At 43.3% G+C, this 27868-nt stretch overlaps 2 protein-coding genes across 2 annotated transcripts; both read right to left on the reverse strand.

The window, feature by feature from the left end:
* Positions 1-2709: 2709 nt before the first annotated feature.
* On the reverse strand, positions 2710-4450 carry ch25h (cholesterol 25-hydroxylase). Its single transcript, XM_015962499.3, has 2 exons — positions 3861-4450; positions 2710-3689 (listed from the first exon to the last, which is right to left on the reverse strand). Exons 1-2 carry the CDS (start codon positions 4281-4283, stop codon positions 3357-3359), a joined length of 756 nt encoding a protein of 251 aa, XP_015817985.3. The 5' UTR covers positions 4284-4450; the 3' UTR covers positions 2710-3356.
* A 6304-nt stretch (positions 4451-10754) lies between these two features.
* Positions 10755-27024, reverse strand: noc3l (NOC3-like DNA replication regulator). Its single transcript, XM_015962500.3, has 21 exons — positions 26885-27024; positions 23425-23629; positions 23183-23309; positions 22641-22795; positions 22481-22549; positions 20742-20872; positions 20501-20662; positions 20316-20409; positions 20068-20243; positions 19835-19963; positions 19620-19751; positions 19284-19364; positions 19099-19199; positions 18951-19023; positions 18807-18870; positions 18583-18654; positions 18323-18504; positions 18052-18180; positions 17774-17871; positions 17525-17609; positions 10755-10977 (listed from the first exon to the last, which is right to left on the reverse strand). The coding sequence occupies exons 1-21, from the start codon at positions 26891-26893 to the stop codon at positions 10846-10848; spliced, it is 2406 nt and encodes an 801-aa protein (XP_015817986.1). The 5' UTR covers positions 26894-27024; the 3' UTR covers positions 10755-10845.
* Between the last annotated feature and the right edge of the window lie 844 nt (positions 27025-27868).

The following is a 27868-nucleotide window of genomic DNA, read 5'->3' on the forward strand; positions in this document are numbered from 1 at the left end:
TAAAGCCCTGCAGCTAATTTCTTAAGAGTCAGAACTTGTGGATTTTCCATTCTAAAGGCACAGTCCATATATGGGTATGTAGGTGGAGTCAGAAGTAGTAACAGGAGGGTTATTTATAAGATTATGATGCACCAGTGACTAATAATAGAATAGAATAGAATAGAATAGACTTCATTAATCCCACGTGAGAAAATTCACTCTTTACAGCAGCACAAACAATTAGGGAAAAGAAGAAAAATATTAACAAGATTACAGGTAAACACACATAGGCAGTAAGCTATTATTGTAACCTTTAACCACTAAAAACAATTAAATAGGAAACTTGTGTTTCCAGAACTGTGCAGCATAAGGGACACACATATAGTAATGTACATGGGGTATTGCACATATTGAACACATACTGAATATTGAAGAAAGAAGGAAAACAATCTTTAATACAGCACCTCTCAAGATAAAAATCACTAGGCGCTTCACAAGAACAAAACATTTGATATAAAAAAGATTAAATACTATGGTTAAAATTAGGATAAATAAATAATTGTGAATAAAAAATGTAAGGAAGGGGAAAAAAGAGCTGAATAAGGAGAGGGTGATGCAAGTGAGTTTGCATTGCATTTATGTTATTGTGTACCAGGATGCCAGTGCCAGTTAAACTGAAGAGTGATACACTCTTATTGCAGAGGGGATGAATGACCTAAGAGAGTGTCTCCTTCTGTCTTTGAAGGAGTTGTCCATGGTCTCTACAGTGGCATGCAGAGGATGGGAGGGTTTTTCCACGATGGAGGTCCTCTTTGTCCCCATCCTCCACTGATTATATGGCCTGGCCTGCCAGACTCATCCTCTGTTTGATTCTACACACAGAACTAGTCTGGTTACGCACAGGCAAAGAGGTACACGAGGGGCTGTTAGGTTCCTCTATGGCCGGTGTCAGAGCTTGGTTCGCCAGTGTTGTAGCAGCGTAGTTATCCCCAGTAGAATTTGTTTCCCCTGCGTCGGGAGCGCGTGCCGGTGTTTTGTCGATATCCGTTCCCCCCTCGAGATCTGTTTCGCCTCCACCCAGCCACAAGTTGGAACCATCCACTCCAAAATAAAGCGTATCCTAACCCTTGCCCTAATTTTTACCCTAATCATAACCCCATTACAAACATAAAAATTCTTCCACAAAGACATTTCATATTATAATTGTGTAAAACATACAATTTTTGGTGACTGAGTGGTTATGGTTAGAGTAAGCATCAGGGTGAGGGTTATTTTTGGTGAGAGGGGGAACTCAAATTGACATACCTCCAACGCCCGACGCAAGGGAAACAAACACTACCGGGCTTGACTAGACAACATCTGCAGTAAGTCGGGCTCATTCCCAGTGAGAGTTGGACACCGCCAAGGCTGCTCTTTGTCACCGATTCTGTTCATAACTTTTATGGGCAGGATTTCTAGGCACAGCCAAGGTGTTGAGGAGATCTGTTTTGGTGGCCTAAGGATCAGGTCTCTGCTTTTTGCAGATGATGCGGTCCTATTGGCTTCATCAGAACATGATCTCCAGCTTTCTCTGGAGCGGTTTGCAGCCGAGTGTGGAGCAGCTGGGATGAGAATCATCTACTTTAAATATGAGACCATGGTCTTGAGTCAGAAAAGGGTAGAATGCCTTCTCCAGGTCAGGGATGAGGTCCTGCCCCAAGTGGAGGAGTTTAAGTATCTCAAGGCCTTGCTCACGAGTGAGAGAATGCTGGAGCGCGAGATTGATAGCGTTGTATCGATCTGTCGTTGTGAAAAGAAAGCTGAGCCAGAAGGCGAAGCTCTCGATTTACCGGTCGATCTACGTTTCAACCATCACCTATGGTCACGAGCTTTGGGTAGTGACTGAAAGAATAAGATCACGGATACAAGCGGCCTAAAAGAGCTTTCTCTGCAGGGTATCTGGGCTCTCCTTTAGAGATAGGGTGAGAAGCTCGGTCATCCGGGAGGGGCTTGGAGTAGACCCGCTGCTCCTCCACATTGAGAGGAGAGACTTGAGGTGGCTCGGGCATCTAGTTAGGATGCCTCCTTGACGCCTCACTGGTGAGGTTATTCAGTCACGTCCAACCGGGAGGAGACCTAAGGGAAGACCCAGGACATGCTGGAGGGACTATGTCTCTTGCCTGCCCAGGGAACGCCTTAGGATTTCCCCAGAGGAGCTGGTCCATGGCTGGGGAGAGGGAAGTCTGGGCCTCTCAACTTAGGCTGCTGCCTTCGCAACCCAACTCCACATAAGCAACAGAAAATGGATGGATTGGTTTTGAATATATAATTTAAATATTTGTGAAATATAAAAAGAATACCCACATTTATAAACTACTATATTACTAAAATATAATTTAAGCTCATAAAAAAATGTACCTGCATAAACTAATTTTCCAATGTATAAAATGCTGCTTACGCACAGCTGCACCTAATTCCTGCTGTATAAATGTCAGGGATTCATGCTGATTCACGATTTACCCTGTACCTGTTCTGACGTGTAATTTTATGTTAGAAGCACAATTAGAATGGATCAGCTCAGAGAAAAACCGTCTTTGAAATGTCAGTAAAATCCAAACTTATTTGCTACATATGGGATGAATCTGAGTTATTTGATGTGTTTAGTTCTTTCAGATAATTGATGCATTCAGGTGTCACAGGAAAATTCAGCACCATGAAAGGAGATTTTGAATTGAAATGAAACGCACAAGACTGATTCACTTCATTTATAAAGGCTTCATTTAAATTTTCATCAGTGCACAAAATTTCACAGTTTATAAAATTCTTCTAACACGTTCAGTCAAATTTCCTTCAAACTCTGATTTCTATACAACAGAAAACCTTCCTCGTCTTTCTGAGTCTTCTTCACCAAATGAACTCTAACACCTCCGCTTCTTCCCTGATCACGGTCTTCTGCTCGCCCTCAGTAAACATCGGCCTTCGCTTACACTGAAATGTAAACAATATGTACACAACATGAGGAGTGCTGTTCAATATGAACAATTTCTAATTTTCAAACCTCAAAAGTGAATTTTATCCAGTCTGAAATCTGATGTTTATGAATATTAACACCACATGATTATGAAGTTCGCAGTTGTCTGAAGGTTTTGTGTCCTGCTCAAAAATCTGCGTAGGCAATAAATACGTTGATAAATAAATAAAAACATGTTTGTGTCTTTAAAGTGCAGGACCTGACTTTCTGTCAGTCTGATGCGGTCAAAGGTCAGATTTCGTGTGGAGCCTCTGATCAGTCTGTAAACATCTCCATCGGCTCATTTCCCATCAGTCCTTTCAGGTGAGCGTTCACAAGCTCAGTCTGAGGTGCGTTTGAGAACCATCCGTCATTCCACAGCTGCAGCTCAGTCCTGCGTGCACAACGTCCCAGCCAGCCGGTCCCAGTGGGTGAAGTAAGGGGCGTAGTTGTACATGGACTTGAGGTGGTGCAGGTCGTGGTGGCGGGCACCACCATACAGACTCAGAGGTACCAGGCGGTGCGTGGCCCAGGGCAGGTCGTAGCCACAGTGGTCTTCCACCGATAGCCAGATGTTGAGCACAAAAAAGGCCATCTCAGTAAGGGGATGACAGCCCAACAGGAAGGGGTTGGTGGCAGCAAAAAGGCCCAGGCTGAGGGTCTCCCAAGCCCCCGAGTACTCTGTGGTGAGGGCCGAGGTGGAGGTGTTGGAGTGGTGGAGCTGGTGGAGGAAAAGGAGGAGAGACATGAGCACAGCATTCAAACAGGGTGGTTCAGATTTAGTTCTCAGGATTCAAGTGAAAATGAAAGAAAACAAAAGATTTATCAAAAAAGTCTCATTAAAAATCTCCTAGGTTAAAGTTCTAATCCCTACAGACGAAGAAACACCAACCTTGTGGAAGTTGCGGTAGAGCCAGGGAATCTTGTGGTGCAGCAGGTGCCAGGTGAAGCTCTGGAAGTCAAACAGCAGCAGGCAGACCAACACCTGAGCCAGGAGACGGGCCAGAGGGGGAGCCTGCTCGGGCAGCTGCACCGGCCGCAGGTACCAGTTCAGCACAGTGAGCGGGAAGATGAAGATCAGGTGGTTGTAGAGCGTCAGGACCAGACAGCGCCACACCGAGGTCCAGCTGACAGAGCTCTGAGGTTGAAGCTTGTACCTGCGTATCAGAGCCCACCTGGAGGACAGCAGATCCAGCAGCAGGAAAGGAAGACAGAAGGACAGGTACACTGAAAGGGAGAAGATGACAGGGAAGAAAGGTGAGCCCAGGAGGGATGAGTGTCCCAGGATGAAGGTCCAGAGAGGTTGCAGCAGCATAGTGTGTTCTGATGTGAGTCAGTGTCCGAGTTTATCTGTTCTTTCCTCACAGACGACTTTATATGTTCTCTCTTCTCTTTCTCCACCCATTCACTCCGGTTACTACTTCTGACTCCACCTACATACCCATATATGGACTGTGCCTTTGGAAATTCCACAAGTTCTGACGTCTTAAGAAATGAGCTGCAGGGTTTTAAACACGTCTTATCTTATCTCTGTGGCTTTTTTAAACTAAAAAATGCTAAATAAAATTGCTTCAAGATCAAAATAATCTCTTCAGACTTAACAAACAATTAAATGTGGTTTAGGAATGAATGATAAAGAAGCAGTTTACAGGTGGAGAATAACATCTGAAGCACTTGGTGATTCTATGTCTGTGATGAGTTATGTATAAATAAAACTTACTCGCTTACTACATGAAATTAATAGAAGAATGCATTCCTTTCCCTTTTTTTTAATGGCAGAATCAAAGATTCTGGACCTCGAGTCTAGCATAAATCCCATCATCACACCAGAAATTAAAATAAATCACAAAGCTGTGTGTGTTTTTTTGGGTGTGAATTTTTACACAAGTCATGTTGATGCCTAACAGAAATTAATCTATAATATGTAAATATTTTCTGTGGATTTTTAACTTGACAAAGCAATCTTTATACAGGGAATTGAAGTGCCGTCAGAAAGGCAAATGATTAGTCTTTGATAAGAGAAAAGTACCTCTCCCTGGGCTGCCACCTTACCGTGGTGGAGGGGTTTGAGTGTCTCAATGATCCTAGGAGCTAAGTTGTCTGAGGCTTTCTGCCTCTGGTAGGGTCACCCATGGCAAACAGGTCCTAGGTGAAGGATCAGACAAAGAGCAGCCTGAAGACCTCTTATGATGAATTATATAAATGGAAACCGTGTTCCCTTGCCCGGACGTGGGTCACCGGGGCCCCCCTCTGGAGCCAGGCCTGGACGTGAGGCACATTGGTGAGCGCCTGGTGGCCGGGCTTTCACCCATGTAGCCCGGTCTGGCACAGCCAAGGTGTGGAGGGCATCCGTTTTGGTGGCCTGAGGATCAGGTCTCTGCTTTTTGCAGATGATGTGGTTCTGTTGGCTTCATCAGAACATGATCTTCAGCTTTTGCTGGAGTGCTTCGCAGCCAAGTGGGCAGCAGCTATAGAATGCCTTATCTGGGTCAGGGATGAGGTCCTGCCCCAAGTGGAGGAGTTTAAGTATCTCGGGTTCTTGTTCACGACTGAGGGAAAACTGGAGCGTGAGATCGATAGGCGGATTGGTGTTGCATCTGCAGTGATGCGGGCGTTATACCAGTCTGTTGTGGTGAAGAGAGAGCTGAGTCAGAAGGCGAAGCTCTCGATTTACCGGTCGATCTACGTTCCTATCCTCACCTATGGTCATGAGCTTTGGGTCGTGACCGAAAGAACGAGATCGCGGATACAAGCGGCCGAAATGAGTTTTCTCCGAAGAGTGGCTGGGCTCTCCCTTAGATACAGGGTGAGAAGCTCAGTCATTCGGGAGGGGCTCGGAGTAGACCTGCTGCTCCTCCACATCGAGAGGAGCCAGATGAGGTGGCTCGAGCATCTGGTCAGGATGCCTCCTGGACGCCTCCCTGGTGAGGTTTTCCGGGCACGTCCAACCGGGAGGAGACCTAAAGGTAGACCCTGGACACGGTGGAGGGACTACGTCTCTCACCTGGCCAGGGAACGCCTTGGGATTCCCCCGGAGGAGCTGGCCCAAGAGGCTGGGGAGAGGGAAGTCTGGGCCTCTCGCCTTAGGCTACTGCCCCCGCGACCCGATTCCAGATAAGAGGATGAAAATGGATGGATGGAAGAGAAAAGTAATAACTTTAAACGAGGACAAGATGTTCTGTAAGAAGGTAAGTTGATTTGCTTATTTTCACAGGGCCAACCAAGTGTTATAGGTGTGTGTGTGTGTGTGTGTGTAGGTGTGTGTGTGACCATAGACTATAACCACAGCCAAATAATTATACTTTCCTTCCTTTAACGAGTGTGTCTTGATTTTAGGAAACCTTTTGGTCCATATGCATTTACGCTCTCAGGAGACAAGAGAAGTTCTAATGACAGATATTAAGGATGATCTGGTGGTAATTGGAGATCGGGAACCAGGAGCTGAACCACTGGAAGGAAGGAAAAAGGTGATGATGGCTGATAGAGTGTTGCTGAATCATGAGAGTGGCTTACAGATGAGAAGAGATGGAGAGGCCAAAGCTGCGGGCAGGCATGGTAGAGATCCAGAGGGCTCTGCAATGACTTGGAGGTGAGTAATGGGTCTTTCTTGAAGAGAAACAGGAATAATGGGAGAGGTACACTTAGTACGAGTCTCATGGTGAGGCTCTGGGGGGCAGAGTGGGAGACGCACAGAACGGAGGATGACGAAGGAAAGCAATGATCAGCAGGTGATTGAATGAGGGTTGTTGGCAGGCGGTAGGGTGGTGACGGGAGGATATCTGAGAGTTGGGGGGAACCAGTCATGGAAGAGCTGAAGAGCAGGCTGAATGAGAATGTGGACATAGAGAGGTTCCAGCATGAAGCACAGGATTCAAGGCTGCATTACCATATAGATCAGCACTCTGGCATTGAGGGATCCTTTGTTTATTAATGCTTATAAATGCACTGGCCAGGTCCTTTTATCCTCCCCTCCATTATGAGGTGGATGAGTTGCATGTGTGTGTGGAGACAACCCTGCAGTAATCCCCCACTGTGGAGGAGCGTCTCTATAATGCCCTTCAGTGGATACCTGCCAACAAGGCCAGATTAACCATATGGGCAACTGGGCAATTGCCCAGGGCCCACAAACTCTAAAGGGCCCAGGGCAGCAAGGGCACGAGCAAAATACTGTATCCAATCCAATCCAATTTTATTTATAAAGCGCATTCACAAGGCATTACAACCAAACAAGGCGCTGTACACTAAAAATGTTAGTTAATTAAACCGGCGATATACAAACATGTCGAACACAGATAAAAGATAAAAAGGAAATACAACAAAATTCTCAAAAACTAACAGCTAAAAATCAGTAAGACACAGGGAGAATAAAAAATTAGAAAAACATTTTAAAAAAGAACCTCAATAGTACAGAAGTTGATATTGTAAAGTCCATTTTTAAACAATGCAGATGTAAGTGATGTTCATAATTATGTTGTATAAGCTAGGTTGAAGTGGTGAGTTTTCAAGCGTGATTTAAAAATGCTAGCTGTTGGTGGTTGCCTCACTAGCAGTGGTAATGCATCTGTAATCTCCCGCTTTATATTAAACTAGGGTGACCATACGTCCTGTTTTCCCCGGACATGTCCACTTTTCACTCTCTGTCCGGGGTGTTCGGACTGGGGGGTTCTTGTATTGATGAAAATGTCCGGTTTTTCATCCAGGAGCAGGGATCGAATTATGGGGGAGCTGTATATCCTACACATCCAGGGGAGCCGGAAAAAAGTTTTTTACCTATATTACATCATTCATGGACTTTCAGTGAACCGGGGGTTCTTTTGAGCAGAGAGCACCGAGAGCGGCAGAGCGCTGATCGTTGGTGCGCAGGGCTCCAGGGTGCTGCATCCAGCACACGGTCCCCTGTCCTCTTTTTTAGAAATGAAAATATGGTCACCCTATATTCAACAAACTGTCCACCTGGGCTTTTGCGCTGCACAGAGACGCTTCGTTGCCTATTGAACATCAGTTGAGAGCGGTTGAGAGTCAGTCTCATGCAGACTGACCAATGAAGAGAGGGCCTCAAGTTAAGACCCTCTCCTCATTGGTCAGTCCACGAGGTGGGTCAAAGGTTACCCTGAGCGGGTTACGTGATGTCAGGCATTCAAGTATTGAGTATATTTACTGCATATTACAGTAAAATATTCTGTTTGTGACCATATTATGGTGATCTTTGGGTCGTGATAATGGGGCCCTTTAACATTGTTGCCCAGGGTACAACAAAGTGTTAATCTGGCCCTGCCTGCCAAGTCAAGGTGAGAGTACAAAACCACACACACACTGACCCACAACCTCAAATCCTGACGGAGTGAAAACAATGAAATTGAAAATATTAAAATATTTAAAGCACCCACACATGGTACAATTTATGATTACTTTTCTTTACTTAGATGTTTTAAATTGTTCTGATGTTGATTAATATTAAACTATTAAATAAAGGATTAACAACTGCACAATATTAATGTTAATATTTACTAAGCGGACCCCCCCCGGCCATTTGTCCTTACCTTAAGGACACTTTATAGTCAATATCCGTAACATCAACTTTGTGGATTAATAATGCACCAGGTAACGTTAATAAAGGGATCCTTTATAAATGCACTAATAATAATAAAGGGACACTCATTGTAAAGTGTTACCTAAAAATTTCATTATTTTTTCATGTTAGTTCTTGTGAAGCACCTCGTGATTTTAATCTCCAGGGTGCTGTATAAAAAAACCGTTTAGCCTTCTTCAGCAGCCGGAGCGTCTCCTCTCTGCTGCTGCTTCTTTTTCTCTCATTAGCAGGCATGATGCAAGTACAGTTAAAATAACAGCACATAATATCTCCATGAGTGGAGACTTAACAGGAACATGTTGTGCAATATTTAAAACTTTTTTCAAAACTGAACCTGAAAACAATTACTTTTGAGAGCAAAAACCATGTATATATTTTAGACAGAATTTAAAAAAGGTTTTGCTTTCTGACATTATTAACAGTAAATGGTGTGAAAGGAAATTTTGTGAGTTTGACTGAATTAATCTTAAAGAAAAAAATATCTAGAAGCAGATTTGAGTTTAAATGCCTCCTCAGACTCTGAGCTGATTCTAGTCAGAAGAAATATGCTATTGTTTAAAACAAAAGTTTTATAATTAACTAAAATAAAACCTGTGAGATGAGTTCATATGTGATTATGTCAAACACCACCTTCTAATATTTATGGAAAAAAAACGAAGAGTTCATTTTGAGGCTTTGCTAATCCAGACCGTTTCTCATGATAAACTAATGGATATGTCTGAGTCTCTAAAATGAACTCTGTGTCATTCCTTCAAGATGTGAAGCAACACTTAAATCCACACCAGACCGGGTCACTGGAACAGCACCACCCGACTGTGTTCTTTCTTAGAGCTACACATGGTGGATATTAAAAGTACTACAGCTGCATCTTCAGTATCTTTGTACTTCACACTTGTGCTGCACTGCACTAATTATGGAATGTTATATTATGAAATCATCACTGAAAAGATGCCACCATATTATGATGGCGTTTTTGTGCCACTGCAATGAAAAAGTCTAAAAAACTAATGTTGGACATAATCTAGAATAATCCTAGGAATTGAACCAGAACCAGACAGTATTTGCTGTTTTTACATTTGTGTCTGAGGATTTCAGGTGACATTAACCCTTTAGCAAGCAGGTCAACACCTTGGTAGAGCATGAATTGTCTTTCCAATAGTTGGTCACACTAAAGTTACTCTGGACAACATTTAGCCTTCATTAAGACACACCCTCACTGTAGCAACTTGAGGTACTGAGACAAAAAAACGATTCACATCCGAATCGTGATTCTTATTTATAAAACTTCTGACTCAATCTCAAGCACTTAAACTGCTGCATTTCTGAGTGTCCCTGAACGCATCATCACTGGACCCAGGCCAAGCCACGCCCCTCAGCTGTGTTAATTTGTTGCAATCTGATGAAACACGACCTTTCTTAATATCCTGTCTGCGTTCTAGGAGTGTTATCCTGTTTAGCTTGTGTTGTTTCATGCCCACCGCATCGTGCATACGTGACTATTTGTTGCCCGTTAGTCTTTGTGTTCAATGATAAATATTACTGGTTAAGTGAATGCATGCTGCTGGATGTTATAAAACTTGTTTATTGGTTTAAACTGACACATGGTATTCTCTTGCCCCCGCTTCTTCATCCCACACACCCACATTTATACATGTTTATAGTCTAAGCTCTAGCTGACACTATTTGTTACTGAAAGCATTGACTGTGAACTGATCCTGAATGGAATCGTCACCCCGAGAATCGTAATCAAATTGAATCTTGAGTTGCTGTAAGATTCACATTCCTAGCAGCAACGTTCCAATAAACTTCTGCAGTGTCACATTTATTTCCTGTTGCACTCATTTTTTCCAAGATCTTGCACAGCTGATGGGAGTCAGACTGTTGCGTACATTCTTCTCTAGCACACCCCAGATCCTCAATAAGGCTACTGTCTGAACTCTGTGGTTGTCTATCCTGCGTCAAGTTCCCTGAACCTGAGCCAGATGCATCCTAGCACCGGGAATTTGATTTTGCCGTCAAGGAAGAAATTCACTGGTAACTCTGGACCCATCAGACTTCACGATCCTCTTCCATTGTTCCAGCGTCTACTCTTCCTGCTCCCTATATGCTCTCATTAACTCCTCGTCATGTCGTTTCATTTACAATGTGCCTTTAGAACGATGTCTTCATCTTTGCCATTCAGAGAATAAAACTGGATTGGTTTGGTACATCTTTTTATTTGTGACGTTCTGATTCTGTTGTCACTAAATGACAGGGACCCCAACAGAAAATTATGAGTGATTGTGTGTCAGTCCTGTGCTCTTATGTGTGTGTATGTTGCAGCAAAGTCTGGCTGTGTGTCCTCAACCAAACTCAGGACCCTTGAGACTAGTTTCTGCAGCTCGCCGTCCAGCAGCGTCTCTCCGACAACAAAATGGTCCTAAAAACACAAGAAAGTTAAACACTATTACTGCTCAGAATGTCAAAAATTAAAACACACACACACACGTGAACATCACCACTCAACATGGAAAAATGCCCATGGTCTTCAGTAAAAACAAGATGTTTAGCAACAACCATCAGTCCTTTTGGTTCTTCGTCACATTCTAGTTCACATTATGCAGATGATACCTTACATTTGCATGGCAGATGTTCAAAATTATCTTCCACATGTTTTAGATAAACTTGAGAGGATACAAGATCAGTTACTTCAAATCAGCACTGATGCTAGTTAACGTTAGATTTGGGCATACAGCATCGACTGGAACTGGAACTAATTGTCAGATTTCCCCAGAATTGCTTAATCAAAAAAATTTTTTTGATTCCTTATTTTGATTCCCAGTCTGTTTACCAGAAGAAGAATCCTATTTTTTGTTTTTGTTGTTTTTACCAGGCCCTGTCCAGCTGCGAAGCAATCAGAATTGTTGTCTGAATGCCAAAGACGAGCCTTGCTGTTCTATTCTTGCAGGTGGAGCATTATAGCTTCTGCTATAGTGCCACGCCTGATACCAAAACTTTATTAGAAATATTTTCAGTTGTTTACAATACCAACGGACACGGAGACAGAAGTGCAAGAGAAAGGGGGAGATAGAAAGTAGAGGAGGGGGAGGGGGGTTCACAAAATAAACATTAACTGATGAACAAGAATCTGCTTCTAGACCTGCAGAAAGAGAGAAAAGGGGACACACAAAATACAAGACCAAAATATCACTGTGCCAACAACATGAGGATATATAAAATTAACTATTTTTGTTGAGAAACACACATTAATAATTCATAGTTAATTTAGTGCCAACCACAGCCACCACACAGGTGATGTGTTGAAAATGCCCATGTTCATCCTTGTGAGCACCTGTGTGTGGACACGCACTTGTGTATGTAAGGTTTCTCTATAGGAGTGGCCAATAGTGAGTGTGAGGGGCCACAGACCTACCCCCAAAGATGTGTAGAAGATGGAGGATTTTCAAGCCCTAGAGATCCAGGGGTCTCCCCGAAGCACAGGAACCCCAGGGAGACGGGCTCCAGTGAAGCCCCAGCCCCACACTCAAGAAGCGCAGAGGATTACCGCAGGGGTCGCAACCAGCAGCCGCCAGAGCCCTGGGAGGTAACAACGGCAAGCCCCCAGGCCCACCTGCAGCCGCCCACCCCCAAGCTGGCCAAGCTCGGAACACAGCAGCCCAGGAACCAAAGGCGACCAACCCCGCCAGGGACCCGACAGAGCCAGGGAATCTAGACCCCACCAGGAATCCACCGGGAGCGACACAACACATCTAAAAAAAAATAAGTTCACCCCCGACACGGGAGCTGCAGATATGCAGGCAGACCGAGGCACCACCCATGATGCTGACCGGAAGAAGAATATGCGCAATTATTAGAAAATCTGCAGTCTGCAGAGGCGTTCTGTGTGGTTTGGCCACCAACCCAAATTGGCCGATCTCCTTAAAAAAAAAAAAGTGATCTACAAATTCTGATCAACAACTTTCAGACCTGATCTTCCCAGCTGATCACCTGTCGCTCATACTTTGCAGCCCGCAGAGACCCTGAGAGCAGCATTGTGTCTCCCTTTCCTTTCCCTCACACTATGCAGGTGCACAACCGCAAAAATGTTAAAAATAATAAAAAAAACTTTTACTCCGTGAGAGTGATGTTTACTTTGCAACCTGCAAAAAAAATACTGCACGGAGGAAACTTGTTAAAATGCATCAACAAAGTGGATTTATTACGACTTTTAAAGAACCAGCTCTGGGCAAAGTGAGGTGAGTTTTAAAGTCTCGCTGCACAAATGAAAACCAACACACTCGGAGCAAAAATTGTCAGATGCAGCTACACTCACTCATCTGTATGAGCTGGACTGTCAGAAAGCTGAGCAAATAACCTGTAAAATAATTTAAGTCATCATGCTAGATGAGACAGAATGTCTCCAGTAGGCTTGGGCGCCACTACGGTAAAACCGTACACAGCTGGTGATATGTCACCACGTGACAGCACGAAGGAGACACGCCGGGAGAGACGGGGAGAAAAATGGAAGCTCATGCACAAACTGACTTGGAGTCTAAAAAGGAAAACAAATCCTGCAGATTGGGAGTATTTCGAGTTCGAAGCAAACCTAAAAGCAGGGCTGGTAAACACTGATGAGGTAATTTGTGCAAACAAAAGATGTACGCCCCATCAGCACAGGAGCAACCTGGAGCTAAAATAGCAGCCTTCTGTTTGGAGCCTGTTTTAAGAGACAACAGACTCTTCTGGTGGAAATATTCTACCAGTCGTCCCCAGATGTGGCACCTAGCCCCAAAGCTCATTGAAGCAGGTTTTCAGCACAGAGGTAAAGCAGTGGGTCCACGACGTCCTAGGTTGAAGTCGGAAAAGGTAAACATGCTGGTTCTTTGGGCAAAACATCTTTATATAAGCTGCTTTTTTAGAACTTTTTAAGTTCTATGATTCCACTTCCCCCTTCGGTAGGGCTAGTGGCGCAGAACTGATTACAAAGCTATGTTTAGAAGAGTGAGTGAGTAGGTTCAGGACTTCTGAGATAAAGTGTTTATGGACATTGTCGATATGGAAATACTGTCCGCAAGAATCAATAATGCCACTTTGGATAACACAGCATCGTGGATGGACTTCATAGGTAACCTAAAGTGGGATGTACTCACTGATAATAATAATAATAATAAAAATAATAATGTATTTTATTTGACAGCGACTTTCAAGACACCCAAGGGCACTTTACAACAATGGGGGAAAAATAATAAAACAAGGTAAACAGTACAGAAATATGTAAAAACACTAGGATGCTAAAATTTAAAACTATGTATTAAAACTATGTGGTAAAAGCCTGTATGAAGAGGTGGGTTTTAAGTTTTGATTTAAAAAGTGTGAGGGAGTGGGTTGTGCGTAGATCGGGGGAAGAGAATTCCAGAGGTGGGGAGCAGAGCGGCTGAATGCTCTACTCCCCATGGCGACAAGGCGAGCGGAGGGAGCCGAGAGTTGAGGAGCAGTAGAGGAACGAAGTGCGCGGACAGGAGTGGTGATGTGAATGAGATCAGAAATATAGGATGGAGCCAGGTTATGGAGAGCTTTGAATGTGATGAGCAGAATTTTGAAACTGATTCTGTGTTTAATGGGCAGCCAATGAAGTTGTTGCAGGATGGGGGTGATGTGGTGAGATGATGGGAGTCCTAGTGATGACACGTACTGCAGCACTCTGGAGAAGCTGCTGTTAATGGAGGGAAGTGCTTGGGAGACCAATGAGAAGTGAGATGCAATAATCAATCCTGGATGTGATGAGGCTGTGGACGAGGATGGCAGTAGTGGAGGGAGTAAGTGATGGACGGAGACAGAAGATGTTACGCAGGTGAAAATAAGCAGACCGGGTAATATTGTTGATGTGAAATTGAAAAGAAAGTGTGCTGTCGAGGAAGACACCCAGACTCTTAACAAGAGGGGAGGGAGTAACTGCTGAGTTATCAATAGAGATGGGGAAACTGTTAGATTTAGAGAGAATATGAGGTGTGCCTACCAGGAGGACTTCAGTTTTAGAACTGTTCAGTTTGAGAAAGTTGGAAGTGAACCAAGAATGGATTTCTTGGAGACAGAGGGTAAGGGAGGAAGGTGGGAGTGAAGTTGAGGGTTTGGTTGAGAGGTAGAGCTGGGTGTCATCTGCGTAACAATGAAAATGAATAGTGTTTACGGAAAATGTGACCTAGTGGGAGAAGGTAAATAATGAAAAGAAGGGGCCCCAGGACAGAGCCCAGGGGCACACCAGCAGAAACAGGAAAAGATTGGATTTATATGACTTCAGTTGAACGAACTGTGTACGGCCAGAGAGGTAGGAGGTGAACCAGGCAAGGGGAGTGTGAGTGATACCTATGGATGACAGTCTGCTGAGGAGAGTGCTATGGGAGATGGTGTCACATGCTGCTGTGAGATCGAGAAGAATGAGAATGGACAATAAACCAGAGTCAGAAGCAGTGAGAAGGTCACTGGTGATTTTGAGAAGTGCTGTTTCAGTGCTGTGAAGAGGACGGAAGCCAGATTGAAATTGTTCATAGATGTTATTGGTGATGACGTGGTCGTGAAGTTGAGAGGCAACAGATTTTTCAAGAATTTTGGAGATAAAGGGTAGAATGGAAATAGGGCGTAGGTTATTGAAGTTAGTGGGGTCTAGGCCAGGTTTCTTCAGAAGAGGTGTAACTATTGCAGTTTTGAAGGTTGGAGGGACAATGGCAGAGCTTAGAGAGCGATGAATAATGTTGGTTATGAGAGGAGCAAGAGAAGAGTGGCAGGTTTTAACAAGAACTGTAGGGAGTGGATCGAGCTGACAGGTGGAGGGTTTGGATTTGAGGATAAGTTCAGTGATGTCTTGGACTGAGGGAAGGAAGAAGGTGGAAAATGTAGTTGAGTGATGTGGGGAGGGGGGAGTCATGTCCACTTTGGAGACAGAAGCACAGTGAGAAGTTAGATGTTGATGGATGTCGGTGATTTTTGAAACCAATAAGGACATGAGGGAGTTACAGAAATCAGTGGATTGCAGATAGGGACGGAGGGAGGGAGTCGGGAGGTTTTGTGATATTGTTCAAGAGAGAAAAAAAAGAGTTTTTGAATTATCTTGATTAGAGTGAATTAAACCAGAATAATAAGCAGATTTAGCTGATGAGAGATGGTCCTTGTAGAACATTATATGATTGGAGTACATTTCTTTGTGTATGGCAAGTCCAGTTCTATTGTAAAGTCTTTCCGGTTGACGTCCTTTAGCTTTGAGCTGACGGAGAGCAGGGGTGAACCATGGTGACGAGCGGATGAATGAAACAGATCTGGTTTTCAAAGGGGCATGGTTATTTAGAAGGGTGGAGAGGTTGCTGTTGTAGTGGTAGACCAGATCATCAGCTGAACAGTTGGCTTCGGGACTGGGAAGAGTGTTAATGTTAAGAGAAAAAGTGTCAGCATTTATAATTTTGATATTACGGAATGAAATAGTGTGAGGAATGAAAATTTTGGACAGAGACAGGTTGATATTAAAGGTGATGAGCAGATGATCGGAGTATGGGACAAGGTGAGATTTACAGTCAGTGTGAGCGATAACAGAGCAGCAGACCAGATCCAGGATGTGACCTTTACAGTGGGTTGGGAAGTTAATGTGTTGTTGGGAGTCCGAAGCTTTCAAGGCAGGATAAAAAATCTTCAGAAAGTGTGTCATTAATGTTGTCCATGAATATTGAAGTCACCCAGGATGATTATATTTTGAGACAGGGAAGAAAAGTAAGACAGTAGGTTAGAAAAGTCATTTTAAAAGTCCTTGTTATATTTAGGAGGGCGATAGTTGGTGGCTAAAGTGGTGGGAGATGGTCCAGGCAGCAGGTACGGGCATCAGTTTCCAACTCTTGTGGTGAAATATCGCCAGACCTCCGCCTCGGCCGGCAGCGCGAGGCTGACAGATGTAAACAAACCCCGGCGGAGCTGACTCATTGAGAGGGATGAAGTGATTTGGCTGCTGCCAAGTTTCAACCAAAAATAAGAATTCGAGATTGTGGTCCAGGATAAGGTCTCTGACGAGACGGCCCTTGCTGCTGAGATAACGGATGTTGAGGAGACCGCAGCTGACCACGGTAGACATCCTCTTGGTGGAAGAGTTAGCAGATCTGGGCAGGCTGGAGAGGACATGGTGGTTTATATTCCGGGTGATTTTACGGGAGTGCGGGAGCGGCGGCGAGTGGAGATCCAGATGGGTTGTATGGAGTCAGTTGTATTGCAGTGAGTTGAGCGTTGACGTGATCCACGATGAATGTATCTCCGACGGGGCTGGAATGCGATGACAGGAGGGATGTCGGAACCAGGCGGAGGCTGCTGAATAGAGATGTGGCGCCGGAGTTTTAGAAGTTCAGCAGCCGAGTACTGCAGGTGAGCACCTGCTGGCAGGTGGACGAGAGATAGAAGAAGCCAGCCAACAGCAAACCAACGCAGTGTTTGGAAAATCCACGACTCCTCATGGACAGGAGAACGACGAGTGGGCCAGGTAAGAATCTGCCCAGAACCCAGCGTCGGCCACAAACAAACCATTTGAGTGACCGCAGATGCTAGCGAGCATCAGTTGTCAATATAATAGTTAAGAGAACTGATTAAAAGCAGCATCCAGTGTTGCACAACTAGTAAAAAGATTTAAAAAGTTTAAAAGTTTATAGTTTAAAAAGTTAAAAAAGTTTTGCCAGAGAGCAGCGGCAACAGACACGCCAGTGTTCGATCCCCCCAAGCATCAACTACGTGCAATGCAAACGTTAGCTTCTCATGGACACGGCGAACCTCCGATGGACACAAAGGTGAAGGTGGCAAGGGTAGGTTATTCATAACATGTTATAAACAAGAAGGTTGTTGTTAAGTGTTTGAAATGTTGTGGTGTTATTAAAAAATCCTAAAAAACATCAACCAGAAAATCTTCAGTCAAAACTAATTTACTGATTAAATAAACAAGCACAAGGTGTGTTTGATTTTCTCACCTTCTTTTTGGACCCGGGCGGTGCGACTGGAGGGTTAAAGGCCATATCTTTGAGACTGTAGTCTTCAAACAGCTCCAGTGGTGACCTGAACAGACAGGGGTGGAAATAGCTCAGAAAACAAATAAGGAAGTTACTTACTAACAGGAAGCTGTCAAAGCTGCTGACACTGTCAGTAAAAAATTAAACCACAGCACGGTGTGTGTAAAACAAAAGGTGTACTGTTCCTTTAAGAAGGGGCTGTGTTTGTACCTGCGACTTAGATCCACACTGAGAGACGCCGTTCCCTCGCTAGGAGCTCCACGACTCAGATGAACGGCGAACCTCCGAACGACTGGATGGTAATGTCTCTGTGAAAACACATACAGGAAGGGAACTATTATAACACTAGTTACATTCACGTATTTACATGCTTAAAGTGTGTGTGTGTGTGTGTGTGTGTGTGTGTGTGTGTGTGTGTGTGTGTGTGTGTGTGTGTGTGTGTGTGTGTGTGTGTGTGTGTGTGTGTGTGTGTGTGTGTGTGTGTGCACCTGCAGTAGGTGCAGTTCCCACAGTGCAGTGTTCTGAGCATTGCAGTGTTCAGGTTCATTCAGTTCTGGTAAGTAGAAGCCGCTGCCTTGAATCTCATTATCCAACAGGAAATCACACTTTGGAAAGGACTGGAAAAAAAAAAAAACCTCCATTAAATTGAGTGAGAAAAAAGTCAGAAACCAACAGTCCTCTTATTCATTCAAGTTTTAGCTAAATGATTACCCTCCCCATCACGCATACAAACTCCCTTACACACACACACACACTCACGTGCATGGTAGCTCTGTTGGCAGCGAGGATTCCTACACTGGAGTTATGCAGGACATGCAGACTGAGCACGCTCAGCCGTTTAACAAAGGCCATCGCCCTCTGCAGGGACACCTGTTTACGGCGGCGGGTCAGCATAGCATCCAAGCACCTGAGCACGATGATGATGTCATAGTTAGGAGTCCCTGAGAAACAGAACTGTTAACAGCCATGTGACGTGTAACGACAAGGTGACTGGTTGTTGTACTGAGATGTAAACGAACCAGCATGTAGCCGCAGCAGAATTCTGTAGAGCTGAGAGTAGAAGTTCAGAGGGTCGATGTTCAGAGCATCACCTGCCACACAAACCCACACCTTATTCAGGTGTGACGACTGTACATCTAAAACTAGCCTAAACCTCCAAAAGTAGCACAAAGTAAAGATGAGACAACCTGTCCTCACTACACCACCCCCGTGGTCCTTACAGAGACAGAAAAACTCCTCTGACCTTGTCCTGACAGGATGGTGAAGACCGTCTGGATGCAGTGGAGACACTCCCGATTGGTCAGATCCTGAAGAGATCAATGAATCAATCAGTCAATTCACTAAACTATCATGAAACTATTGGGGGGTGGTCAGGTTAAATACTCACTCCTGATTGGATCAGGTTCTGAAGTACATTCAGCAGGTCATCAAAGAATTCCAGGTTGATCAGGTGAGCAAAACTATCAGGAAGTGGCATTAGTCAGCGCTACAGCACCACAACAACGCCACAACAGAAGAGAAAGTGTGCTTCATACTTGGCCAGTCCCTCCAGAACCACAGGAAGAAGAATGGATTTCTGCGCTTTCTTCAGGATCCTGAAGTAGACGAGGAAGACGATGTTCAGGGTCTCTGTGTGCTGAAGAGCAGAAACAGGAGCTAGGTTTATACACGCTCTGGGACCAACTTGGGCATATTTTTAGATTCTGAAATGTCATCTCACCAGTTTGATCTTCTTCTCTTTGCTCTCGGAAGCTTCTGCCTCCAAAAGCTCCTTCTCCAGCTTCTCCTCTGCCTTTTTCCACTGCACACAAACACACAGACTTGTGTTTTCTTACTGCCCTCTTGTTGGTAAAGGGATGAGACTCCGATTCTAAGAATTCAAACAGATCTGTTTATCTGTAAATGACTGACATTCATTTATAATCGGAGTTCTAGATCGTCCTGAGCCAAACGCACAGTAAGTGACCCCAATGTGACCAGCAGACTCTGCACTCATCAATCTCTTTGACTCCCATAAGTCAAAAACAAACTGTGACTGAACACCAACAGTGTTTACCTTCCTCTGCATCCTGGATAAGTTCTTCTTCTTTTCTTTGTTTGTCATAAACCTCTTTTTTGGTGCAGAAGCCTCCAGGTCCTTCTTCATCTCCACCTCCTTGATCCTCAAACTGAGCAGCGTTTGCAGCACCTGAGGGGGAAGAGGAAGGACTGAGACCAACAGTCCTGAATGAAACTGAATCTGGTGAGGTTCGCGTGCATTTCGTTTGGTACCTCAGGTCTGACATTGTAATTTAGGCTCTTTACAAGGCCAGATATAACTCGCACAGTGGCCAGAGAGGCCACGCCCCCTTTGTCCTGTTGGAACAGCTTCTTGAATGCGTCACAGCACATGTCAGACACCTGTAACAAACGCTCGCCTGAATCACAGCACGCATCGTTGTATGCATCTACCTGAGCTTGTCAGACTTGTTCGGGTGGGTCGGCACAGGTCCGGCATGTCTCACCTTCCTTGTCGGGTCGTTCATCAGCGGTACGAGGATGACGACGATGTTGTTGTGGAAGTTGAAGTGTGGCAGAGCCAGCAGCAGCTCACTCAGGCAGCGCACGGCGACCTCGGCCAGACTGAGATAAGACTGGAGGCCTACCGCCTGGCTGCGTTTCCTCTTCTTCTGCTTCCAATCTGAGGAGGACGGTGAGCTGTGAGTCTGTGTGAGTGGTGAGGTGAAGCGGTGTTGCTGTTGTGGTGGTATACCTTTGATGGTCTGCTCTAGATCCTCCAGGTAGAACTTATACTGACTCACCAAACCTTCCTCGAACTCTCTGAGCTGTTTTGTCTCCTTCTTCACCTGCAGCACAACAAACCAAAGGAAACAGTTTCACCACAAACACCTCACAGGACACACTCGTCCAGGACAGACGTGGATTAATCGTAGCTACCTTGACGCTCTTCTCTTCAGCAGTCAGAGGTCGTATTCTGTAGGTGGGAGCAATGTCTTTAAAGATCTCCATTAGAGAAACCATCACCATCTTCCTGACTGAGACCGCCACGCTGGGATCGGCCTCCATCAGCATACCCCGCAGCTCCTTCACACACTTCATCTGCCACACATCACATGACCACCACAACTAGCATCAGTATCATCCCACCAGTCTAACCTGAGACCAGTGGCCCACTTACATTGTTCATGGGGTCTGAAATGATGGCTGACGCCAGGTTGGCGATGCAGTGCTTCTTCCCGTTTAACTTCTGGTTTCTAAGCTGCTCTCTTTGCTCTGGGGTCAGTCCCACGTAACACGATGATGCCCCCTCTGCACAGGAGGACACCGCAATCATAAACACTCCACACAACGCATGAAAAATCACAGAATAGCTCCTTAATCAATGGTGCTTGGTACAGAGCTGAGACGACAGCTAGAGTCGCTCATCCACACTACGGTGGATATTTTTATTTTTACTGCTGTTGCAACGGCCATCCTTATCCGGGTTTGATGAGCAATCACTTTAGATTGTTTCAAGAAAAAAACTTAGCTACAATGCCAAATCCGCAAAACAAGCTGGCTAAAAATATTTTTTCGAGACTCCTAACAGCATTTTAATATGAATATGCTATAAATATTTTGCAGAGAAAATAAATAAATAAATGAAGCGGCTCTTTTGCATTTTTCCAAAAAAACACGGCTCGGTCCACATACATACATACATGCGTATACATACAGACATGCGTATACATACATACATGCGTATACATACAGACATGCGTATACATACAGACATGCGTATACATACAGACATGCGTATACATACATACATGCGTATACATACATACATGCGTATACATACATACATGCGTATACATACAGACATGCGTATACATACATACATGCAGGTTTTGGGAAGACAATGGAATTTATTTTAGAGAATATATAATGAGCACCGATTATTTTACTAAAGGTTTACTCAGACCATCTTTGTTCACCATCTACCAAACTTCTGTGGGAATTTGTGTTTTTTCTTTATTTCAAGTTTTTCTCCTTTGAAAAGAAATGTACACAAGAGCAAAAGACATCTGTTAAATTTGAGCTTCATCTGTTTTGTTTCCTACTGAGACAGTTGAAGGATTATCACGATTTAGATTTTGTGTTCATTGATTTCTGCCACACTCTTCTTACGAGGGCGGTCTTCAGGCAAGTGCAATGTCAAGTGTCGTTGTATTCCTGTAAAATGGCAATTAAATAACCTTGAATCCTGAAATCATCCACAGCTTTGACCAGAGTTTCAACAATATCGGACCTTTTCTATTGTTCCTGCTTACAGGGTAGCTGCAGGTTTAAGGGAGCCAAATTTAAGACTTTTTAAGACCTTTTTTAATGCCACTTGGACCAAATTTAAGCAATTTTTTTTTCAATTAAATATAAGCTATAATTTCCAGCTATTGCCTGGAACTGGTACTAACCACGTTGTGAACATGGGATTAGCCATCTAGATACCATTAAACTTGCACTTCCCCATGGCGCAAGCTCCCGCTAGCTTAACCAGCTAATGTGCTCATCTAAAAATAGCCCCCTTTCAAAACCAACTGAATGTGTACGGTTCCGCTTACGCCAACATCGTACACAAAAAATGCTGAACACAAACTAGAAATTCACAAAAATTTTATAGAAATAAAATAATCTTGTTTATTGGGTCTTTGGTAATGTAAGACCTTTGGAAACTGTATTTAAGGATTATTTGTCATTTTTAAGGATTTTCAAGGCCTTAAATTTGGAAAAGCAAATTTAAGACTTTTTAAGACTTTTTAAGGACCCGCGGATACCCTGTGCTTACATTGAAGACAGCAACACCCCTTTGCGGTTTCATTTATTCTCAACCCACCGTGAACAATTCATGATCAACAAGTTTGTTTTTTAATCTCTTACCACTTTCCTCCTCATCAGGCTTATCTGCATCATCGTCCTCCTCTTCAGGCTCTGGCTGCTTTTCTACAACTGGAAACAAAAAGATCAGCAGTGACATTTCTGATTACTTACTCACCGCGATCAATCAGCTGATCAGTAACGTGTGTGTGCACAGTGTTACCTCTCTCCATGCTCTGTGGGATGACGCCACTCTTGTCCTTGATTGGCAGCAGATGGATCACCTCCTTCTCCTGCATTTTAGCAATCTTCCTCGGAACCTTCTCGTAGCTGCGAACCACGTCAGAGCTCCGCTTCTTCCCTCCATGAACCGGCCCGCTAGGATGCCCCACCATGCAAAACAAACACACCCCAGTCGATGTCAGCTCACTCAGTCACATTCAGGAGTGCAACCTTGCAACCATAACAGATGAAAGTCATTCAAAAAGTACTTTCAACGACTCCAACAGCTCTGGTTCATCGGCTACTTTAAAGTTTCCAAAGACAATCCTCACATTTCCAAAGTTTCGCGTCATTCTTGTGATTTTTGATCATGCAAGGAGGAGAATCAATTCCCCATTGATTGGGGTGTACAAGAGAAATGTCCATGAATCCATCCAGAAACATCTGGATTTATTTAAGTATAACATATCCATCCGTGTTTGTGTGTTTCAGGCCACTGGTGTGTATTTGTGTAACCATGACAAGAAGTGTTTGCTGTGTCACCATGACGACAGGTCTCTGGTAATGAACGATGCCTTCCGAGCCATGGTGGTCATCTGCTGAAGGTCGTCTTCGTCCATCATGTCTGTCGGTAAACTCTCCAGGAACTCTTCCTCCTGCTCCTCCTCCTCTGTCAGGTAGGAAAAAACAGATTTACCGATGTACGGACTCCTTGCTGCTTGTAACTGATCGTTCCTCATTAACATGGCTGCCACTGTGTCAAACTGGACTGGAAGAAGTCTCACCTGGTCGCTTCCTGTACGTCTCCAGGGGGCGGGGCGTCTGCAGGGTAGAGCCCTTCATCGCCTGCCGCATTCTCTTCTGATCTTTCCGCTGTTTCTTGTCAGCATTCTGCTGCTTGAACTGACGGTTCTTCAGCTTGTTCTCTAGTTTCACCCCGCTTGTCTTTAGCAGGCGGCGGAACGTTGGCCGCCGCTTTTTTGAACGAGGCTGCAGGGAGGGAGAAGGTCACCGTCACAACACAAATACAGCACAATGTGACATCAGCAGAGCTGCTTTAACAACCTCCTGTTAACCTGCCCTTAAGGTCTTTGGTTTATATTCCAGAAATGCATCGCCCATTTAAGGTAGAAAACAAACTAAAAGCACTTAGTTTATTTATTCCACCCTGTCTGCTCCTCATCTTTGGTAAAAATTATTTTTCTTAGATTGTTATTTTGGGATGAGGATCCGCCCAGAACATTTCAGCTGTGGAAGGATCTAGTGTAGGGTGACCATATGTCATTTTTACCCTGGACATGTCCACTTTTCACTCTCTGTCCGGAGCGTCCGGGGGGGGGGGGGGGGGGGGGGTCTTGTATTGATGAAAATGTCCGGTTTTTCATCCAGGAGCAGGGATCGAATTATGGGGGATCCTACACATCCAGGGAGAGCCGGAGAAAACTTTTCTACCTATATTACATCATTCATGGACTTTCAGTGTACCGGGGGTTCTTTTGAGCAGAGAGCACCGAGAGTGGCAGAGCGCTGATCGTTGGTGCGCAGCGCTCCAGGCTGCTGCGTCCAGCACACGGTCCATTCTCAAAGTGGCGCAACCAAAAAACTATCATTAACCCACGATCGTTCATGTCCTCTCATATTCTCTACTTTCTGTCTTATTTGTGCCTGAAGCGCTCTGCTACTGCGGAGCTCATCACCTGTGCTGCGGTGATTTCACCTCACTGACGCAACATCGAAAACAAAACAAACTAGTGTTGAAAAGTAAAATGTAGGTAGATTTATCTCCACTACACGTTTTTACCTGTATAAAACAATACGTTACACACATGTAATATTTATACATCTGATACAAATCAGATCACCTTCAAAACTCAGTCACACACCCAGGGCCGTTTCAAGCAGGGTATCTGCAGGTTTAAGGGAGCCAAATTTAAGACTTTTTAAGGACCCGCGGATACCCTGTTCAAGGCATTTTGGGGGCCAAGGCAAAACAGAACACCCCCCAAAAACTGGGCTCCCCAGAAGCCTCTGTGTAATTCATACTCTGTCCAGGAGTATTAGTTATACAGTGTTTATAAAAGCTCCTCAGACATCGCTGACATGTTCTAACATTATCAGATGAAAAACTAAATTATCAGACATGCTGTCGCATCTGCTGCTTTTCTAAACTTGCAAAAAGTAACAAAACCATTTAAAAGCCAATATTTGTGGATTCTCTGAAAGTTTCCATGGAGTATGTGACAACTTATTTTTTCATTGACCCTATCGTCTAATCTCACAGCTGAAACAAGCATCCTTAATAATCTGTGCACAGGAAGCTTACCGATGCTGTAGTAAAACAAAAGGTAGAATGATTTATTATTAATAAAACCTTGTTGCAGCACTAAAGCAGAAAAATGAGATTTTGCAATAAATATGCTAAATATTTACATATGAATTGTTTTAGAGCCCCTTTATTGCCAGAATCCGATATTAATTTAGTTCTTACAAAAAAAATGGGTCCCAGCGTGGTTTGTGTGGCGTTGCCATAGTGTGACGTCACAGGCACAGATTTTTTTTAACAAACGTTATTAGTGAAATTGGGTATCTTACATAGCAACGAAGCACAACAATACAAGCAAACAAACAAAGGGGCCAAAGTGAACAGTGTCCAAAGGATAAGAATACAGAGCACAATCAGATATTACAAGGAATAGAGAGGGGGAAAACGTGTTACCAGTTGTACGAGTCGTATTCTTCAAGTAGATTCCAGGTTTTTATAGCTTTTACATTTTTAATAGAATCAGCATATTTTTTTTATTTCACAGATGAAGACAAGTAAAAAAGGACTGACATGGGTATATTTACACTTATGAATATAATATTTAGCTAAAATAAAAATTAGGTTCAGTATGTAGATTCTATTACTCTCTTTGTCTTCAAAAAAAACCAAAAATAACATGTTTCAAACAGAAGGAGACCTCAGGAAGAACCTTTTGCTGCAGAAGATCTAAGACATCAGACCAGAATTTTGAAGTATTTGTACAGGTCCAGAACAGGTGAGTAATTGTTTCAGGATGATTGTTACAGAAAGAACAGCAGGTGTCAATGTCCTTTTTAAATCTTTGGGAAATAAAATGTTTAACAGGGTAACAGTTATGTAATATTTTAAAAGAAACCTCTCTAATTTTATTAGTTAAAATATATCTGTGGGGTAAAAGCCAAGTTTTATTCCATGGAATATTATTTACAGCAGAGGTCCAAAACGAAATAATATAGGAAGAGGAGATGGAAAGCTGTTGAAAAAGCCCTCTGATAGATTTATTGCATGATTTATTTGGAGAAAAGCAAATTTTACCAACGTATGTTTGAGAGAGGTCAGTACAAGTCACCAAACCATCCAGAAAAGAGGACCCTGCTAGCAGCATTTTGATACCAGAAGGTATTGCATTCAACACGATCGTGAACTTCCTAGGAGAAACCACTACAGGATACTTTTCTGTAAATTCAGAAAGTGTAAGATTGACCATTAGGTTTTACTAATTGGTTAACAAGAATAACATTATTATCAAACCAGTTTTCAATAAACAGACTTTCTTTTGGTGAGTTCCAAATAAAACAAGTATGTGGTGAGAAATTGTGCTTAAAAATGAGGGACCATGCCAACAACTTCTGCTTGTGAAAGTTTGAAAGCTTCATGGGGATTTTTGGAATATTATAATTACAAATCAAAAGAAATTTTAGACCACCTAGTTTAGAGAAAATGAAAGAGGGGATGATGTTCCATATAGAAGAAGGATTAAGTAAAACATTTCTGATCCAGTTAATTTTCAGAGTATTATTGAGGGTTGAGAAGTCTATAAAATTTAAACCTCCATGATTTGCTGAATTGATTAAAACAGATTTTTTTAATATAATGAACTTTTCTTTTCCATACAAAGTCCAATAGTATCGGCACAGATCCCCTGTCCTCTTTTTTGGAAATGGAAATATGGTCACCCTAATCTAGTGGGGCCCAAAGACTTTTGTTTTAGTATGAAACGCAAAAGTAAACAGAGCCCTCTGTTTGGAAAACAAACCATGAAGCAGCACCAATAAGTAAACACGTTGGTTACCATTAGCAGCCAGACCAAACTCAAACACCAATTTAACAAACGTAAATCCACGAGTTTGTTTAAATCAAGCCTTTCTCCTCTTAACCGAACTGGTTCTGTTACAACACTAGACCAGAAAGAGAGGCAAACAAGCGAGCTGGGGTTTTCTTACCGGGCCCATGGCGGCAGGAAATATTCGCAGGTAAAAGCTTTAATCTTTTCCCCTGAGCGAGAACGTGGGTTCATGTACTTTAACAAGAAATACGTTGGTTACAGCCACACGTGTGTAGTACACAGATGCAGAAACAGCCGGAAACGCTAAACCAGAGTATAGTTGAGTGGAGAGAACAGCGCCCCCAGCGCTCGGGAGGACAACATAAAACACAAAATTAAACTATGTAAATAAATGTACAAATAAGTCCACATAAAACAACTGAATATGAGGTTTTACCAGTATATTTACCTTTTTTGCAATCACTCCCATAAAATTAAAAAGCTGTATTTCTAAATTAACGAAAAAACTTTTAAAATAATTAAAAAAAAGAAATTCTGTTCTCCAATTTAACAAGATAACTCAATTACATTAAAAAGCAATGTTTTCTAATAAACAGAGCTTGATCATATAGGAAAAACTGTTTTTGGGATGATTGCAATACGCTTCCACACCACACATGTCACTAAGAAAAACTTCCTATCCATCTATCCTCTCAAGACTGATCACAAAGAAACATCCATAAAAGTATCCAGTCAAATAAAGCCAATCAAATGTAAGTAAAAAAAAAACAAAACAAAAAAAAACAAAAAAACAATTTTTGTTGTTTTTCCAAAATTGTCCATCAAGTCTGCAGTCTTCAAGGATGTTGACCTGTTTGGGACATGCTGGTTTGGAAGGTGACTTAAGACTTGATTGTTCAAAGCTCCATTCATCCGAGGTAAGATTTGCCGTATGTGCTGTCTTATTAATTAAATTACAGGTTTTAAAATGAGGTGAATTTTGAAAAAAGCTGGTAAAATACTGGTTCCAGTGTTGAATATATACATCTGTTACTTCTTTATAAATTGTGTGATGATGTAACATGAGGTAGACTGATACGGTTTATTCTGATCAACATGTGGGCAGACATCCTGGCTAAAACAGTGTTCATAAAAAAAACAG

Source organism: Nothobranchius furzeri, chromosome 16, assembly GCF_043380555.1.
Source record: "Nothobranchius furzeri strain GRZ-AD chromosome 16, NfurGRZ-RIMD1, whole genome shotgun sequence".
Lineage (NCBI taxonomy): Eukaryota > Metazoa > Chordata > Actinopteri > Cyprinodontiformes > Nothobranchiidae > Nothobranchius > Nothobranchius furzeri.